Source organism: Sus scrofa, chromosome 17 (assembly GCF_054392235.1).
Source record: "Sus scrofa isolate SSC_HxYL_T2T_F1_AM1 chromosome 17, Sscrofa_HxYL_maternal_Yorkshire_Landrace_v2.0, whole genome shotgun sequence".
NCBI lineage: Eukaryota > Metazoa > Chordata > Mammalia > Artiodactyla > Suidae > Sus > Sus scrofa.
In genome coordinates, this window is record NC_139399.1 from 10,967,663 (window position 1) to 10,987,491 (window position 19,829).

Consider the following 19,829-nt stretch of genomic DNA (forward strand, 5'->3'; position numbering starts at 1 on the left):
ATCATATGCAAAACGTTTCAGACCACAAAATCAACTGCATGTGAGCGCTACTCTATACTACAATGACCACTGCTTTTGTTATTTGAGAAATTGAAAGATCTATGATCTGGTGTTCATGCTGCATATCCTATGAAGAAAATGCATATTATCATAATACCTGGCCTCCCGGTCTTCCCCATTGGTCCTGGGAATCCTCGACTTCCAGGAAAGCCAATTGATCCCCGATCACCTTTAAGACCTGGAGGACCTACATGGTTAATGAAGGAAAAAAAGTGATAATAATCAATTTTTAATAAAGAGTCAAAAGTATAAAGAAACAATCCAGTTTCATTAATGATTATGAAAGAGGTCAATCTCCAAATGGAGGAATAATATCATTCCTAAAATGTCATGTGTATTATCGTATTATCGATAGATAATATCAATGGTAAGTAGAAACATGGTTGTGGATATTCAATATGTAATGCATTGTTATTACGGTAAAAACACATGACAAAAAACACAAAGACAAGTCCTAGTGTTTTAACCAGAAGGCTTATTAGTCTAATCAGGAATCAGTAAGTAGCAAAATTTTGATATTGTTGAAATAACTTTGAACTGTGTAGGCTGAATATTGAATTCTTAAGATTTGTCCCAGAAAAAGCACAACTCAAGCAGTGAGGAGTATTTATTTAAAAAAAAAAAAAAAAAAAAAAAAAAAAAAAAGTTCCCGTCGTGGCGCAGTGGTTAACGAATCCGACTAGGAACCATGAGGTTGCGGGTTCGGTCCCTGCCCTTGCTTAGTGGGTTAAAGGATCTGGTGTTGCCGTGAGCTGTGGTGTAGGTTGCAGACGCAGCTCGGATCCCACGTTGCTGTGGCTCTGGCATAGGCCGGCGGCTACAGCTCCGATTTGACTCCTAGCCTGGGAACCTCCATATGCCGCAGGAGCGGCCCAAAGAAATAGCAAAAAGACAAAAAAAGACAAAAACAAAAAAACCTGAAAAAGAAAAATAGACCAAAACTGAGGTCCTAGTTCAGGAATATATTACTTTATCTCTCATGGACTTGTTTTTACATATTACATTGTAATCCCAAGCAATAATGTAACCATATATGTGTGTGTATGTGTATACATGCATGTGTATGTAGTCACAAAGATTCATTATAGGTATATATTATACACACATACAAATGCAGGGTTTTACATGCTTAAATGAGAACAGGTATTTTTCTCCCAAACCACTGTGGTGACAATGAAAATTCATACGAAAACATACATACACACACATGTACACATATATAATATATTGCTATATTAGTGTATATGTATATACAATTTTGTAGTATACATTGGCTGATGGATTTCACAGAATACAGAAAAAAACAAGACAACATCAGTTCTCAAGACAGACCAATAAAGTAATAGTTATATCTTTTTTCATTGTCCAAGTCAGGCAGTTAAGACCTTTGTACTTATTAAGATATGTTACTCAAATTTACAAATAAAAACACTGACTCTAAATTCTCTGTCTCTCTCTCTTTTATAATCTTAGAACATTCCCCACTCCTTGTAGAGAACCACTCACTAGTTACTCCTCTTTTTACAATTCTCTCCATTAATTCAACCAAAATATATTGAATAAGCATATCATGCCAATTCCCATACATTCCTGGATTTAAAAATGTTCTTATCCAAACAGATCTTCCAAGGGTAGAGATGGATGGTAAGATAGTTAATGAAAACACAGATAAGGTCATTTTGGTGATGACAGTTTTAGAAAAATGGAGAAATGTTATGGGGTCAGAAAGAGCCTCTCCAACGATGCCTCTCCAATGATGCCTCTCCGACTACACCTCAGTGACATTCAGAACACAGCTGTTCAACAAGGAATTATGTTACAGTTTCAATGGGTGAACAAGTTAATCTATAAATGAAGTACATGTGATACTTTCACAGAAATTCCTTGATCATTAGACTTCTATTACAGGAGATGTTCAAAAAGACTCTATAGGGCCCTCAGAGTTATAGGACTGTTGGTTTAATGACATTTGAAAATGTAACCCTTAAACATAAGCCTACCATTATTGAATTTTATGCCAAGAGATCTGATTCTCTGAACCTTTCAGGAGGCAGGGAACTAATTTTCTATAAAAATCAGTGGCAAAGGGAAAGAGTCTGCCATCTGCTTCTAACTCAAAGACAACACAAGTACATTTTACACAGAATTCCGGCCATGGAATGTTAGTGTGATTTTACAAGGGATCCTGAGACTAATTTGCATGCTTCTGACTACATGATAATTAAAAGGAAATTTTGTGAATTAAACTGTGGAGTTAATTCAGCAAGCAAATCTTACCATGTCCTTTTTCATATAACATGAACTCTTTTTTTTTTTTTTTTTTTTTTTGCTTTTTAGGGCCACACTAGTGGCATACAGAAGTTCCCAGGCTAGGGGTTAAATTAGAGGTCTGCTGCCGGCCTACACCACAACCAGAGCAATATGGGATCCAAGCCATGTCTGTGACCTACACCGCAGCTCACAGCAATGCCAGATCCCCAACCCACTGATCGAGGCCAGAGGTTGAATAATGTGCATTTTCATGGATATTACTTGGATTTGTTTCTGCCATGTCACAATGGGAACTCTCTACAATTAATTTTTTTTTTTACAACATGAAGCTTGTTTTAGATGTGTGTCATTTTTTAATACACTTGATTGTATAGAATGCAGCCTTTTCTGAATTCTTACACATGGGTGTTTATTTGGTCAAAAAATCCAAAGCTGGCAAGATCACCAAGATTCAACTATTTATGTAAGGCTGGTCTGTGGATATCTTTATCCATATATCCTGTGTCCTCAGCTCTCCAGCCAGGCTTCTTTCTGTGCTGGAGGAGACTGGATAAGAACATGGGCTCTGCTCTCATGCTCATGAGTTTAATACTGTGTCTGCTGCCTGCCAGCTGCTAATTGATCCTGGGCAAGTCATTTAACCTCTCTGTGCATCTGTAAAACAGGTGTACTATTTGTCCCTACATCATAAGTTTGATATGATGTTTAAAAGAGTTAATAAATGTAAAAGAGCTGGAAAATGCTTGCCACATGATAAATGCATTGTGTTAGGTCTTCTGCTTCTTCCTCCTCCTTACCTCCCCCCGCCTTCTTCTTTTCCTTCTTTGTCACAGTAATGTAATCATTATTTTCACCAGATCTTTGTTCTTAGTTAGCATGACATTTTTATTTATTTTTTTGTTTGTTTATTTATTTATTTACTTATTTATTGGCTATGCCTGCGGCATACAGAACATTTAAAAGTTCCTGGGGCCAGGGATTGAACCCACGCCACAGCAGTGACCTAAGCCACAGCAGTGACCTAAGCCACAGCAGTGACCCATTAGGCCATCAGGGAAATCCAGCAGTGACATTTTGGGACTTGCTGGCATAATTTCTAACCTGTGGAAGAAACCTGCTTTCAATACCCAGGCACAGAGCAAAAACATACAGGCTGGTGACATATCTTACTAAAATGGGCATCTTAGGAAGCACTGTCCTTATTGAAGAGTGATCCAGAGAAATATCTGGGCCACAGAATTGAGAGGGGTATGAAGATTAATAAAATAGGGTTCCTTTCTTCCAATCTCCACAGTTGGGGTGGATTTTATTCTCCCCCAAAGGCCTGATTCCCATGGTAGAAAATTCAGGTTATGGATGAAAAGTAAATAGCACTGGTTAATGATGAAAATTCAGCATCTAGAGATGCCTTTGTTTCTCTTGTCAAGGCATCATAGGTTGGTAACCTCTCCCATGCCTACAGGTCAGGCTGCTCTGGGACTGACCCCATTGGGCAGAAGCAGAAAGGTTCCTTTAGGCACTAAAGCAGTATCCTTTCTTGAAAACATTGCTATCATGGGGGAATAACCCTAAACGTTGCCCCCAAAGAATTTCAAATTAAATTAAGAATCCTTGATCACGACACTCATCACCTGATCCACTTACTTGTCATACTGTAAGTACTGTGAAGGTGGAGACCTCAACTCTGTGCATGTACCTCATAGAAACTTGGGGGAGTACCAGATGCTCAGAAAACATTTTTTTCAATAAAAGGTGACAGGTCATTCTCACTGGCATGCTGCCAAGGAAATGGCACTTCAAAATGGATGTCTGTTATATTACTTTGAGATTAGAGTTTAACATACTATCCACCCCAGTACGTGAGTAACCACTATATTTAATGTATTGATTACTTAATAGGATAAGCACTTATTTTTCTCAGATTTTCATATCATGGTTGTGAGTCAAGCTGAGTTTAGTGCACTGGAAGGGAATGTATAGGTGGGGTTTTCATAAACCTGCTTAAAACAGGAGTTCTCATTATAGCTCAGTGGAAACAAACCTGACTGGTATCCATGAGGATGTGTGTTTGATTCCTGGCCCCACTCAGTGGGTTAAGGATCCTATCTTGCCACGAGCTGTGGTGTAGGTCACAGACATAGCTCGGATCCTGCATTGCTGTGACTGTAGCTTTGATTCAATACCTAACCTGGGAACTTCTACATGCTGTAGATGCAGGTCCTAAAAGAAAGAAAGAAAGAAAGAAAGAAAGAGAGAAAAAAAGAAAGAAAGAAAGAGAGAGAGAGAGAGAAAGAAAGAAAGAAAGAAAGAAAGAGAAGGAAGGAAGGAAGGAAGGAAAGAAATAGAGGAAGAAAAGAAAGAAAAAAAGAGGGAAAAAGAAAAAACACCCAAAACAAAAAACCTGCTCAAATCAGGAAGTAGAAGTAGAATTATCATGACAGTCCATCACATACTCTTAACTTCCTGATTCCATACCAAATACAGGGCAAACAGGCAATATGGCAGAGAACAGAACAGAATGCAACAATTAAGTAGGAGAGATGCTTGGTAACTGGAGTATTTTTGCTGAAATGTGCAAATCAGATGGCAACCTAATAATCTAAAAGAGTCAATTTATCACTCCAACAATGAAATATACCTCTCTTTCCTGATGGCCAGACATTGCTTATTTGTGTATACGAGCAGTACCAAAAGCAACAGACTAAATCCTCACTTAAAGAATCAAAGCAGCTTTGCAATGTTATCTGCTCAGGGTATTAACAAACACTGAAACTTTTAAATCCCTCTTTCCATTTCATACATCCATAGTTAGAAACACCTGCAAAAGATTTTCCCAAGATGAAGCTCTGTATGGCAAGTTGTAGCCCAGACTGAACTTTTATGGTTGAGTTATAAAGCTTTGACAATTGCAATTTGTAATGGAGGACTGACAGACCTTTGATAATAGCTGCTCTGGCAGATGATAAAACTCTGGTTACTTCCCCCACTGATGACATTAATGCACCATTGCTAAGATCCGCTGAATGCTAGTCAAGTAGAAAGACTTTTCTGAATAAAGAATCTTACCTGGCAGTACTTTCAAAGACATACAAACAATTCAATTTTTTTTTCCTTTAAAAGATTTTTAAAACTTTTTCTAAAAATGTAAACTTTATATATTGGCTTTTTAAGCACTATGCTGTAAAGGGCAGGCTTGTGTCGCATTCATCCTTTTCATTTTTTAAATTGTTTTTTCTGGTGTAACCTGGCCTGCTCGATACATTGATCAGAATGAAGAACATTTTATGTAATCAAAAGACAGAAAAATAAGATGAAGTCCATAGTATTTAGACATTTTTTTTAGACAGCACAAACCATTCTAGTTATAATTAGACCACGCACTATATTTTCCCCTTGCAAAAAGCATGCAGGTATTTGATTTCTAGCCATGAATGACATGATCATGTTATTGTTATTGCCCTCTTTATTTTTTTAGAGAGCAAAGAAAGTTCATGCTCTTTCTCCTTTTCTGTCTTCTATTATCTTCTTTCAAAATATTGCTTTGGAGATTACAAAATAGACAGTAGGAAATAATTTGAAACAATTTTTGCTCTAAGTAAGATATAGAGAGAAGCTGACAGCAAAGGTAAAAGTCATCTGAATTTTGGTCAATATTTAAATTGAAATTGCATAGGTTTAAGCAGATATAGTCCAGTTAAGGACTACATAGGAATATAATCCAATTTGCCTTTGATTCACATTATTATTTTGTATCTTAAAAGCTCAATAATTTGTAAATATATTCAACGTGAAGACAATGTTTGTATTCTTCTTCACCTGTGACCTAAAGCTAGGTCTGCCAAATATTATTTGTGGCCAGTAGTATTGACAGCACATCCTAGACTTATGAAATACCCAGGTTGTTAAAGCACTTAACTTTCTTCAAAAATCAAGAGTCAGTAGCTACCATTCAGTACATGATAGTGATTAGGCTACTGGACCATTTAATGTCCCCTCAATATACACATACATACATACACCATAAAGGGAACCAATCAAATAGCTCATTTGCCCTTCACATGTACATGGATGTATATTGTCTAGCCCTGTGGTATATGACGGACTAGTTACTATGACCATACCTAGTGGACCTGGAATGCCGCGTGGACCAACTTCTCCAGCAGGACCTCTATCTCCTTTTTCACCTGGAGGTCCAGGAGGACCTTTAAAAAATAAAGGACAATTACTGATCAAAGTTTTAAAACACAGGCAAAACGGATTTGTCATTATTAAGACAGTTACATAGGTAAATCCAAAGATTTTGATTTGTTGCACAATTACACAGAATGTAAAAAAGACTGACCTTCCTTGAATGGAAGCACACCCTGCTACTGAGTAGCACAGAGAGATAGCCCTAAGTTAGACAACCTAATTATAAATGAAATACTTCTGTGTGCCCAGTGCTGTTCTAGGTTGGCAAATCCTGGGGACAGAGAAAAGACACGGAGACTTCATTTCCCCTCGGGATTGAAGACCATTGAAGAGAAAGGGGGGACTGAAACCAAGCAGGACCTGAGGGCTCCTCCAGGGTACAAAAGCCCCTGCAAGTCTCTTCTTTCTTGTTTGTTTAAAAAAATAATAATAATAATAATAAAAAGGCTTTTGTCTTCTAATCCTTCTCTGAGCTCCAAAGAGCAGGCACAAATTAACAATTAGAGAAGTGAGAGAAGACAGAAATAAAGGAAAAGCAGGTCAGCAAGAGCAGTACTGTCAGCTTAAACAGTATCAGTGGTGATAACACAGACTTCTAGCTGCTCCTCAAGGGATATACATAACCATCTGATGCACATCCTTGAGATGTTCTGCAGAAATTAAGATACCACCCCCACACCCAGGTGTAAGATGGGGACTACATGCTAATCTCTAGCACCTTAGACCCCAGACTGGCTGGAACCAGGTTGATGATTAAGATTTCCGGAACATCACCCTGTTTTGTCACCTCACTACCAGGCAGATGTCACTATATTGAGTTAGATGCTCTGTGGAAAACAAATAAGTGAAGTCATCTGTGAAATCCTCAAGGGAAACAAAAATCCACACAAAGTAGACAACCAAACACCATGTTGTTAAAAATAATACCCCCAGTTGTTTGTTAGAGAGACACAGATCAGCATGAGGAGCAGAAGCTGAAAAGACCTTATTGAAGAGGTAGGATTTGACGGGCATTTTGAAGAAAGGATAGAGTGAGATGACAGAGAATCCTGAGTAAATGGGAGAGGTGTAGGGAAGGGGAGAACATGAAAGTGAGTAATGGGATGAATTTTCAAGTAAAATATTAAGTAGAATCCCTAGCTAGATACAGATGTTATAAAATAAGTTGGAAAGGTTGTTGGAAAACTGACTTCTTAGCCTTGCAATTATCCAGATGTCCCCCCTAGGACTGAGTTTGATCAACAGTGATTTAGTCATTTGAATTTTCCATGCCCAGCAAAACAGATATCGAGCAATTACATCTTTAGAATAATGACACTGAATAGGTCTTTAAACTTACAGGTATTTCTACTAGTTTTCCCTCTTGTAGATGGAGTGCAGAAGGCAAAGATTATTCCCTTCATTTAAAGCAGAACACCTAGCAATTTCTTTTCAATTCCAAAAGGAAGAAACAAACCTGAATGTACCACAGAATTATCAAATAGTGACACTTCAAAAGAGACAGTTTCCATTTTCGTGGTTCAGTCACACTGCTCAGGGACAACACACAACTCTACTTAGCATCACTGGTGAGAGGGCACTTGTCTACAAGTTTTTATCAGGTGGGGAGATAGAATATCTGAAAAATTCTAAGGGGGGAGCCACAGAAATAGATAATCTCATAAGTATATTTTGTCCAATTTCTTTGCTTCTTTTGAAATCCTTGTCCCTGCTTCTCTCCATTTTTCTGATGTTTCTGAGTTTTCAAGATCCAGCTTGGGTTTTAGGACCTTCCTTCCCTGGGTACTTAATTTTCGCAATATCATTGCTCTTCTCAATAGCACATTTTCCATTTCTCTTACACACCATTGGGCTGTAATGTTTTATTGGATTTTCATTACAAAATACAACATACTGTAAGTTAGTATAATAGTATAATGAGTAACTTATTATAGGAAATACAAAATTTGAGAAAAATATGAGGAAAAATAGAATTCATAATTCTATCTTAAGAGAATAACATTAATAAATTTGCTGTTTGTGTTGTACATATTTTTGAAAAAGCATTATGAAAACTACATAATAATTATGCAAACTACACACTCCTGTGGATTGAGTAGCTGTAGTAGTTGGAGTAACAACTAGTATACTTTCCTAAGCAATAGCTGAATGCTGGAAACACAAGTAGGGGTTACACAAAAAATGGTCATGGTTCTATGTCAGTGGGTATCTCCGCATCTCCCACTCCATGCAGAATGTAGTTCTTCCCAACAAAGGGGTTTTAACTTCTACAACTGTGGACACAGCTACAGTTCATTCATCTCTACTCATTGACAAAAGAAGGGGCAAGCAGGACAGAAAGACTCTGCTTTGCAACCTGAAAGTTGCTGAGAAAATGGAAATGGAAGGGGAGCAATTCCTGGATGGCATTTTGGGGAAAAAAAAATGTGCACACAGAGACTGTGATTTAGTGATTAGGGCTCTAGTGCAAGACACAGACATTCTAGGAAAAAACAGGTATGACACAAGAAACAAGGGACACAGACTAGTTCTGGGCTCTTACTCTCTGACATTAAGATTTTTCACCATTTCTTTAAATAAGTAAGAAATGGATCTCTTTCATAATCACTAACTATTCTTTCAATTATTTTTCAGGTAATGATGTATAGTAACTGTATACAGCTCAAATGTTAGAGCATTAACTTAATCATAACCAATACATCTCTGTTATTTTTATAAAATATCCTTCTCTATTTTTACATAAAAATACTGATACCAGGTACCTGAATCCCAGAGTAAGAAAACCAGGTAGAGGCTTTCCTTAAAGAGTTGTAACCACAGTTTTATTGTTATGTTACTGTCTTGTTACATTATTCTTCATGTAACATTAATCTCACCTATGATATTGTTTTTAATTTGTGTTAAGTTGTTATAGCTCATCCACTGCCTAGGACAAAATGTGGAAAGTATTTCAGTCAGTTTTTTTTTTTTTTTTTTTTTTTTTTTGTCTTTTTAGCTATTTCTTGGGCTGCTACCGCAGCATATGGAGGTTCCCAGGCTAGGGGTCAAATCGGAGCTGTAGCCACCGGCCTACGCCAGAGCCACAGCAACGCGGGATCCAAGCCGCGTCTGCAACCTACACCACAGCTCACAGCAACGCCAGATCATTAACCCACTGAGCAAGGGCAGGGACTGAACCCGCAACCTCATGGTTCCTAGTCGGATTCGTTAACCACTGCGCCACAATGGGAACTCCCCGGTTTTATTGTCTTTTAGATATTTTGGAGGGATGGAAACACACAGATCATATACTATTATTCTCTTAGTTTCTTGTGTAGAACTTTTGAGGACATTATCAATATAACGCTCTCATGCTACCTTCCAAAGCTGGTCTCCTCTCCAATCCTGCTGTCATTTACATCCTTATCATCCTGAAGCTGGACTAAACTAGAGTTTAAACAAAAAACAAAACAAAAAAACCTGGTCTGAATATATTTTGTCTCTTCCATCCTTGTATTGCCCTCAATTTCAGTGTTTTTTTGTTTGTTTGTGTTGTTTTGTTTTGTTTTGTTTTTGCTTTTTAGGGCCACCTCTCCGGCACATGGAGATTCCCAAGCTAGGGGTCAAATCGAAGCAGCTGCTGGCCTATACCATGGTCACAGCAAAGTCAGATATGAGCCATGCCTGTGACCTACACCACAGCTCATGGCAATGCAGGATCCTTAACAGACTGAGTGAGGCCAGGGATTAAACCTGCGTCCTCATGGATGCTAGTAAGATTTGTTTCTGCAGAGCCATGATGAGAACTCCCAATTTCAGTTTAAAAACAAAAAACTGCATCAACTGTAAAGCAGTGTACCCATATTTTCTGCCACATTATGGAAAAAATAATGCAGAACTTTGTCAGGGGACTTCAAGTCTATTGTAGTCACTTTCTTTGTTTTGAGTTACTATTTAACCTTTCGAATTTCTGTTCCACAATCACATCAACAACCAACTCCGTGTATCAATAAATGGAAATAACGTTACCTGTCAGCTCTCTTGCTAATATATGTCAAGGAACACTGGATTAATATTGACCAAAATGACTAGGTATCTAGATATACTTTAAAATGAAAGTAAATGGCTTTTATTTATTTTTATTGATTTTTCTTTTTTTATTTTTAGGGCCACAGGTGCTGCATATGGAAGTTCCCAGACTAGGGATTGGATCAGAGCTGCAACCTATGCCACAGCCACAGCAACATGGGATCTGAAACATGTCTGAGATCTACACCACAGCTCATAGCAATGCAGAGTCCTTAACTCACTGAGCGAGGCCAGGGATTGAACCTGCATCCTCATGGATGCTAGTTGGGTGTGTTTCCACTGAGCTACAACACGAACTCCAGCATATACTTTTTAATGGCACATTCATTCTTCCAGATTTCCAAGCTGGTCAGAGAGAATGCCAAATGGAAAATGAGAAAAGGGGTCAGAGAAGAAAAGGAGTGTCATAGCAAGTAGGAGTTCAGAATTTATTCCAAGTCCAATGGGAAGATACTGGAAAGTTTGGGAGAGAAAAGATCTAATAATGTATTCTATTATTATTATTATTATTATTATTATTATAGCCATCTCCATGGCATGAGGAAGTTTCCAGGCTAGGGACCAAACCCATGCCACAGCAGTGACCCAAGCCACTACAGTGCAACACCAGATACTTAACCCTCTGTGCAATAAGAGAACTCTTTTCTTATTATTTTTGATAGCACTCTTTGGCTCTAGGTAGAATGCATTAAGATTAGATTCAGGGAAAGAAACTGGGCAGTTGATGAAGTGCACCAGACTGGAACACAGATGCTTTAATTAGAGTAGTAGCAGAGGAGATAGTGAGAGGAGTTTTATTTGAAATAATGTATGATGCAAGAGGAGTTAACAGAATGGGAGAAAATCTTTGCAAGTGAATCGACTGACAAGGGATTAATCTCCAAGATTTATAAACAACTTCTGCAGCTCCATACCAAAAAACAAATAACCCCATCCAAAAATGGGCAGAAGATCTAAGCAGACAATTCTCCAAAGAAGACATACAGATGGCCGAGAAACACATGAAAAGATGTTCAGTGTCATTCATTATTAGAGAAATGCAAATCAAAACCACGATGAGGTACCACCTTACACCAGCCAGAATGGCCATCATCCAAAAGTCTACAAACAATAAGTGCTGGAGAGGGTGTGGAGAAAAAGGAACCCTAGTACACTGTTGGTGGGATTGTCAATTGGTGCAACCACTGTGGAAAGCAGTATGGAGATTCCTCAGAAAACTAAACATAGAACTACCATTTGACCCAGCAATCCCACTCCTGGGCATCTATCCAGAGAAAACCACGACTCACAAAGACACAGGTACTCCAATGTTCATTGCAGCACTCTTTAAAATAGCCAAGACATGGAAACAACCTAAATGTCCATCGACAGAGGAGTGGATCCAGAAGATGTGGTACATATACACAAGGGCATATTACTCAGCCATTAAAAAGAACAAAGTACCAGCATTTTTAGCAACATGGACGGACTAGAAACTATCACGCTAAGTGAAGGCAGCCATACAATGGGACACCAACATCAAATGCTTTCACCGACATGTGGAATCTGAAAAAAGGACAGACTGAACTTCTTTGCAGAACAGATGCTGACTCACGGACATTGAAAAACTTATGGTCTCCAGAGGAGACAGTTTGGTGGGTGGGGGGATGTGCTTGGGTTATGGGATGGAAATCCTGTGAAATTAGATTGTTATGATCATTATACAACTACAGATGTGATAAATTCATTTGAGTAAAAAAAAAAAAAAAAAAAAAAAAAAAAAACCTCCCAACAATATTCAAATATAAGGTTGAAAACTGCTGTTCTCAAACAATGGGGTATGCTCAAAAGAATAGAATTAAAGGTGGAAAATACACACGGATTATAAGGAAAAAAAAAAGGAGTTAACAGCACTCCTATATAGATTGGAGATAGGAGGTGAGAGAAAGAAAGATCTCGAGTTACTTGTTGAACAATGACTCAACTGACAGATAAGACTGGGAAAGCAACAGAGTCAAAAGGTGAATGGGGGGAGGATGCTCATGATTTAAGGATTTGTCATTGGATTTGTAAAGTCTGGGATATTTATTTGAAATCCCAAATATTATTGTCTAATTGTTAGATAACTAGTTCATTTTTTCTTTACCATTTGTTTAATGTAATAATTAAAGAATACATGTAATATGTTTTTTATAAGTAGGCTATAAAGCACAATAATAAATAGAATACATGTGAAATATCACAATCCAACAAACAGCTATCTATATAGGTGCTCCTCCATCTCACATGTCTACTTCCTTTGGAAAAATAATCACTAACCTGAATTTTGGATTTCTCATTTTCTTGCATTTTAAAAACCATTCTCATTACATGCGTATGTACTTGTAAATATACATTATTTACTTTTGCTAAATTGTGAGCATTAGTAATAAAAACTGTTATATATATATATATATATATATATATATATATATATATATAGTCCTCTAGGAATTTTTTCTTTCTTTTTTGGCTGCTCCCATGGCATGTGGAAGTTCCCCACTCAGGTCTGAATCTGGGCTACAGCTGCGACCTACGCCACAAACCTGGCAATGCTGGATCCTTGACCCACTGTGCTGGGCTGGAGATGGAACTGGCACCTCCACAGACACAAGCTGAATCATTAACCCATTGTGCCACACTGGGAACACCAGTTTTCTGGGAATTATTTTTAAGATTTTTCTCTTCTTATACAAACTTGGACATTAAGACTTCTTATCTATCCTAAACTCACATTACATAAAATTAAATCACATGAATTTCTTTTTCTCTTATTACTAAGATAAAACAATTGAAATTGTAGAGCTTAACCAATACTGTAGCTAGAATAAGATCCAATGTGAATTTAACTAGAGATACAGAGGAAAAAATAGAACTGTAAGGAGGCAATATTCAATGAAATTGAAGCAGAAATGATACCAAATTTATGATAGACTTAAATCCACAAATATAAGTAGATTTAGGAAGAAAATGAAGTAAAAGGAGTGCAAAATGGAAAAATTGTCAATATAAAAAAATACAGGCTAGTGCAATTGTTTTTGTTAAAGAAAAAGAGGATGGCAAGAAGTGTAGTGTAGTGTAATCATTTTCAAAGCAACAGGAAATGCCAGAAACCAGAAAAAAATAGAAATAACTAAAATAATTGTCACCCTAAGAAATATATAGGCAGTAAGACAATTTTAAAGATCAAGGACAAAATAGAAAAAAAATGAAATCAAAAGATCCCACAACCACTGGACTTTCACTAAAATGAAACTGCAAAAAATGTACTTCAGGAAGAACAATGATCCCAAAAGAGATCCCAGATGTGCATTTAGAAGGAGGAAAAAATTGGTAAATGTATGGGCAAATCTACTAACTACTATCTGTAAAATGGAGAAAAATAAGGACTAAATTCTCGGTTTAAAAAATACATAAAATAGAAATGAGCTATACTCAAAAACAGCAGGAAACCAGGGAAGGGGGTTAATCAGAGCATTTTTGTTAATTGTGTATTTCAGGATTAAAGGTGAAGATACTGATCAACTTGTGACTTTAGGATAATTTTTAAGGACACTTATCAGCAAAATAAAAATAAGTATAAAAGTTTCCAAAATATTCTTGGTGCCTTTGATAGAGATAAAAATTTAATGAGAAAAATCTCAAACAATCTAAAAGTTGACAAGAAAGGAAAGAGAAAGGAATATAGAACTGGATGAAAAGAGAGCACAATATAAGGCAAAAGGGAAAAGAGCCAGATTTCATAGTAAATTTTTTTTTTAATTTATCCTTTGTCTTTTTTAGGACCACACCAGCAGTATATGGAAGTACCCAGGCTAGGGGTTGAATCGGAGCTGTAACCGCCAACCTATGCCACAGCCACAGCAATGCCAGATCCGAGCCACATCCGCAACCTACGCCACAGCTCATGGCAATGCAGGATTCTTAACCCACTGAGCAAGGCCAGGAATCAAACCTGCATCCTCATGAATGCTAGTCTGATTCACTTCTGCTGAGCCACAATGGGAACTCCCTTCACAGTAAATTTTGAAAACTGTTCTTTACAGGAGACAAACTTAATTCCAAAGATACCAAAAGACTGAAAGTTAAATACGAAAAAAGTATTTAAGATATAAATAACCATTAAAAGCTGGTGTGGAAATATGAATGACATATACACTAACTGAAAAATAAGTAAGATTCCATTCACCTTGTTTTACTCACAGGAACTAAAGAAGAAATTGACAAATTCATTGTTATTTTGGAGAATTCAGAAGACATTCCTAACTAATAACACAATCAATTAGGTAAGACAAAGGAAAGAATCCAGAATTTTAAGCAGAGGGACAGGTAGAAAACTTGTATCTTATAGAAAACTTATATTCATCTTCCATACATATGAGATATTCTGAACAATAACTCATTAAACCTTCAGAGCAATTTCTTTATTTTTAATCACTTTCTGTTTAAAAGATACCAAGATACTGTTATCTTAACAAGTGTTGATATGATCTCAAGATGCCTTTCTCTGGATATTTGCAGTAAATGCATGCTCCAAAACCATAGTTAAAATTTCAAATACCAAATTGCTATATATATATATATACATATATATATATATATATATATATATATATCAGTACATTTTAATATATCATTTTCAGGAGGAATGAAAAGATATTTTACCTTGAACTAAAGTGATATTTTTCAGTGTCTGAGAATGCTCCCAGTCCTTCAGCCTAAGATCATTCGTGACGTTATTCAACAGTTTCACTTCTCCTTTTATTTCCTGTTCCAAATGCGCTTGTTTCTCGTTCAGAGACATAATTTCTGCTGACACATTGTACACACGCTCCTCTAATTTACTCATCTCCTGTGAAACATGAGCAAACATCCACAATTTTTGTTACACACGTAATTATCAAATACACAAGTTTAAGAAGCCCTGGAAAATGTCAGTATTATAGGAATGTTATGGAATAGAAATATGGAACTTGAAGAACTATATTAAAGCGCCATTTTGAGTTATTTGATTTTAAAGGATTTCCTCTTTTAAATAAATAGCTCAATTTTCACACCACTTCCCAGAAAAAAAATGGTTAAATATATATCGAAGGTATGCTTCTCTCAAATACACAGATGTCAAAATGCTAAAGATAAAATATAAAAACTTGCCATATGGTTTTTAGTTGAGCTGAAGTAAAATTATATATACTTAAAGTAATTTCAGTTCTATGAATCTGATAGATTTGTATGTTAAATTGTTTATAGCAATGGCACCAGTTAATGCCATAATCCTCAGTGGTAATGAACATTAAGGATAGCTTGTCAGTATAGCTAGTTCAATATATCTCAACTAGTATATTAACAATACTTTGCTTTCAACTTTTATTACCTCTGCATTTGAGATTTCATTATTATTTTGTTCTCAAATGCAAATATTTTGTATATATTTACATTTATGCATATAATATAGAGATTGTAAACAAGAGAGATCATATTATACTCTGGAATGTTATTTTTCACTTAATAATACAGTAAAGAATATTCACCTCTTAAAATACCTAGAAACTGCCTTATTTTCTATAATTTAATAGAATCATATTGCATGCATTTTTCATAATTTATTTGATTCCTATTGATGGAAGTTTGAGCTGCACATTTTTTTCAACTTTAATGCTGCACCATTTTATATATATATTTACATACTTAACACAATTGCTTCTATGGGCTTCTTGGAATTGGATCTGATCTAAGGGACTAAATATTATCATTTTTGTTCAGTACTGCCATACTACCATCCAGATATGGGACTGTTTTAAAAATCTTACTCATGGGGAGTTCCCATTGTGGCGCAGTAGAAACGAATCCAATTAGGAACCGTGAGGTGTCAGGTTCAATCTTTGGCCTCACTCAGGGGGTTAAGGGTCCAGCATTGCCATGAGCTATGGTGGAGGTCACAGATGCAGCTTGGATCATGCGTTGCTCTGGCTGTAGTATAGAACATCCATATGCCATAGGTATGGCCCTAAAAAGCAAAAAAAAAAAAAAAAAAAAAAAAAAAAAGAAAAAAAAACCTTACTCATTGTATATCAGCGTCTACTCTTTATAGTCAAATACTGATTATATTTTCATCAAACATACTGATTAAATATTTTATATTTCATCAAATATATTGATGAGACCCAGTATTTGAGTACTGAGTAGTGAAATACTTGCTTCATCAATATATTTCACTTTTCAGAATGAGTAAATGTAATAAATTCTTGTTTAATTTGCTTTTAGAATTATGAAGTTAAATAGCGAATTGTAAAGATTTTAACAACATTGTTCTTTATGACTTTAACTTTCAGATCTTTTTCTTGGTTTTCCTTTGGGTGCTGGGTGTTCTCTTTCCAATGTATCTAACCTTCTCAACTATACTGCTAAGGTTTCTGTCTCTGTTCTATTTTTATAGCACCCTCTGTCTTCATGGTATGCTCTATACTTTTCCAACGGCTTTTATGTTTAACAGTTGAGAGATTCTCATTTCCCATTTGCACAAAGAAGTATAACAGTATTGTTCCTTAATGCCACTATGAAGGCAAAATTACACTTCCCTTAACTGGACTGGACAAGTTGAGGTGGGAGGGTCAAGAGACAAGTAAAACCTTAGGAAAGAAATGAATGGATATTCAGATTTGCCTCTGCAATAGCACAGTTCAGAAGCAGAGAGATAATCAGCTTTTACTGTTTTAACTGTGCCTGCCTCCATCCAAAACATTTTCCTGGATTAGAATGTTTCTCCCCTCTAACTCCTTCTCTGGCATTTTCTGTTCAATTTGGTATAAAGGTGCAAGAGTAGTGAACATGAATGTTTGTAGAGCACATCAACATGATAAATATACTCAGCTTAATTTTGGTGGCTACACATTGTTTCAGCTACTTCATGCAGTTCCCAATATCCTCAGAGCAAAGGTCAGGGGATTAGCAGCAGGTAGTGTGTTACTTAAAACCCAGGAATGGTCCACGTTTTTCATACCGAAAGGGATGTCTTTCATCCCTTATTTGAAAATTGCGTATGGATTTCACTTGAAATAATTTTTATTGGGAAGAGAGAAAGAGCCTGGCATATTTTTCTTTTAAGTCCTATCCAGCATCTGCACACAGAATACACACTCTACCACTCACAGCACTGCTGGAAACAGGCATTTACTTTCACGTCCTTACAGTCCTTTCTAGGTACAAAGGAAATGATAAATTCCACCTCTTTCTTTTATTTCATGTCAGTGTTCTTTTTTTTTTCTTTCAAATTAATGCCTGTTCTGTCCTTGATAAATGTTAGGTACCACCAGTAGGTATGACTTATAACATTTTTCCTCAAGCAGGATTTACTAACTCAGCCATCCACTTAATTTCCTTGCATCAACCTAAAGATTCAAAGATTAATAATTTTTTTGAATAAAATTGCTTTAAACAGTGGGAATGAGATTCCTAATATTGCTTTTAGTGAGCAAGTATGTGTACACACATACATATGTACAATGACCTAGTTTCACATCTCTGCAAATGACTATTGACTTAAAAAAAAAAATAGCCTTGGAAATTCTTCCAATCCCTTGCACCCCCATTTTTTACACTGGGACCTCTTCTAAAACCTAGGCATAATCTATCCAAACTCAAACAGCTCACAGGTCAAACAAGTTCAGGATTTCTGCTGCTTTCCAAATGGTTTCCAATTTGTTTCCAATTCCCAATTTTCATGGGTTCATAGACAGCCCCTCATCTCTGCTGGATTGGGGGCATTGCCAACATCAAAGAGAATCCTATTCTTTCATCACATTCACCTTCTTTTCTCCTCACCCCATCTCATGGCTCCTCTGATCCTATTTCCACATGAAGTAATATTTATCCTCCCTTCCTCTTTCCCTCTGATTTAATCAGTTTCTACTCCCTTAGCTGATAATTTATTTTCCTCTGTCTCCCATGTTTCTCAGCCCTGTGGACAGTTTCTTCTTTGTACATTTTCTCTAACCCCTCCATAGCCTGAGCCCTTGATAACTCCAGTAGCGTTTGATACACTCAGATTTGTGTTAACTGTTGGTAAACACCAACAGTCTTTTTGGAATATGTGGCAAGTATCAGAGACAGACGATCAAGGTTGGTGTTGGGACGAGGGTTCCCAACAGAGTGCCCATATGTAAACAGTAATGCCATTGTTTCCCAGTGACTGTATCTTACAAATAACAAATGGACAGAGTATTTTTTTGACCTGTTTAATCTATTCTCTAGTTAATGACTTAGTTGGTTTTCACCTGATGTTACAACTTAAAAGCTTCTCCTTGCTTTAAGTGATGTATATTTTTATAAATCACTACTGTATAATATGGTATCTATAGAGAAAACAACTTCACTAATTAAGAATGTGTCTATTTAAGGAAAATCTACTACAAAGACGCCAACATTACTTAGCCAATGGTGGAAGATTTATAGCTTTCACTTTGGTTTTGATCTTAGGGCTTAGATGCTTTGTAATACGAAAATTGTTTTTTATATGAGTAGTGTAGTTTTAGTTATATGTTTATTTTGCAATGGAGAGGGATGATTATAATTACTCAAAAACAAAAATAATCCAATTTTGAAATAAGCGACTTGCTTCTTTCTTACCAATACAAAGTAACTTAGTGGGCTGGTCATGGAATAGCCTAGAGCAAAGGTGAGAAAATTATGTTCTGTGGGTCAAAGTCTATTTGGGTAAATAGAGACCTACTGGATCACATTTTCACTCATTTGCCTACATATTGTCTACAACTACTTTTGTGTGACAATGGCAGAGTTGATAAGATGCAAAAGAGACCAGGTAGTCCCCAAGGTCTAAATGTTGTATCTGGGCCTTTGCAAAGAAACTTTTATTAGCAACCTGTATAGAATACATCTTGCTCCCTTGTCTTGTGTATTTGATCCCATGATGGTAGTAAGATGTTGTACATGCGATTCAAATGTTAATTCTTTAATTATAGTTATCTTTATACATTAACACTTAAGGGCACTTCTTGGGGGTGACAAAATCATCATTTTAAAAAGTAGATTTTGGGGAGTTCTCATTGTGGCTCAGTGGAAATGATTCTGGCTAGTATCCATGAGGATACAGGTTAGATCCCTGGCCTCGCTCATTGGGTTAAGGATCCAGTGTTGCTGCGAGCTGAGGTGTAGGTTGCAGACATGGCTCGGATCTGGCGATGCCATGGCTATGGGGTAGGCCA

The 19,829-nt window shown here is 36.6% G+C and overlaps 1 protein-coding gene across 10 annotated transcripts in view; it reads right to left on the reverse strand.

The window, feature by feature from the left end:
* Positions 1-19,829, reverse strand: part of MSR1 (macrophage scavenger receptor 1) — a 79,845-nt gene that overhangs the window by 39,287 nt on the left and 20,729 nt on the right. For all 10 annotated transcript variants that reach the window (XR_014831770.1, XR_014831771.1, XM_005672637.4 and 7 more), the window contains 3 exon segments: positions 15,274-15,460; positions 6,453-6,533; positions 158-247 (listed from right to left, as the gene is read on the reverse strand). Coding sequence is in view for 8 of the 10 variants with exons in the window: in XM_005672637.4 (XP_005672694.3) it covers positions 158-247; positions 6,453-6,533; positions 15,274-15,460 (358 nt within the window). In the remaining 2 variants the exon portion in view is untranslated.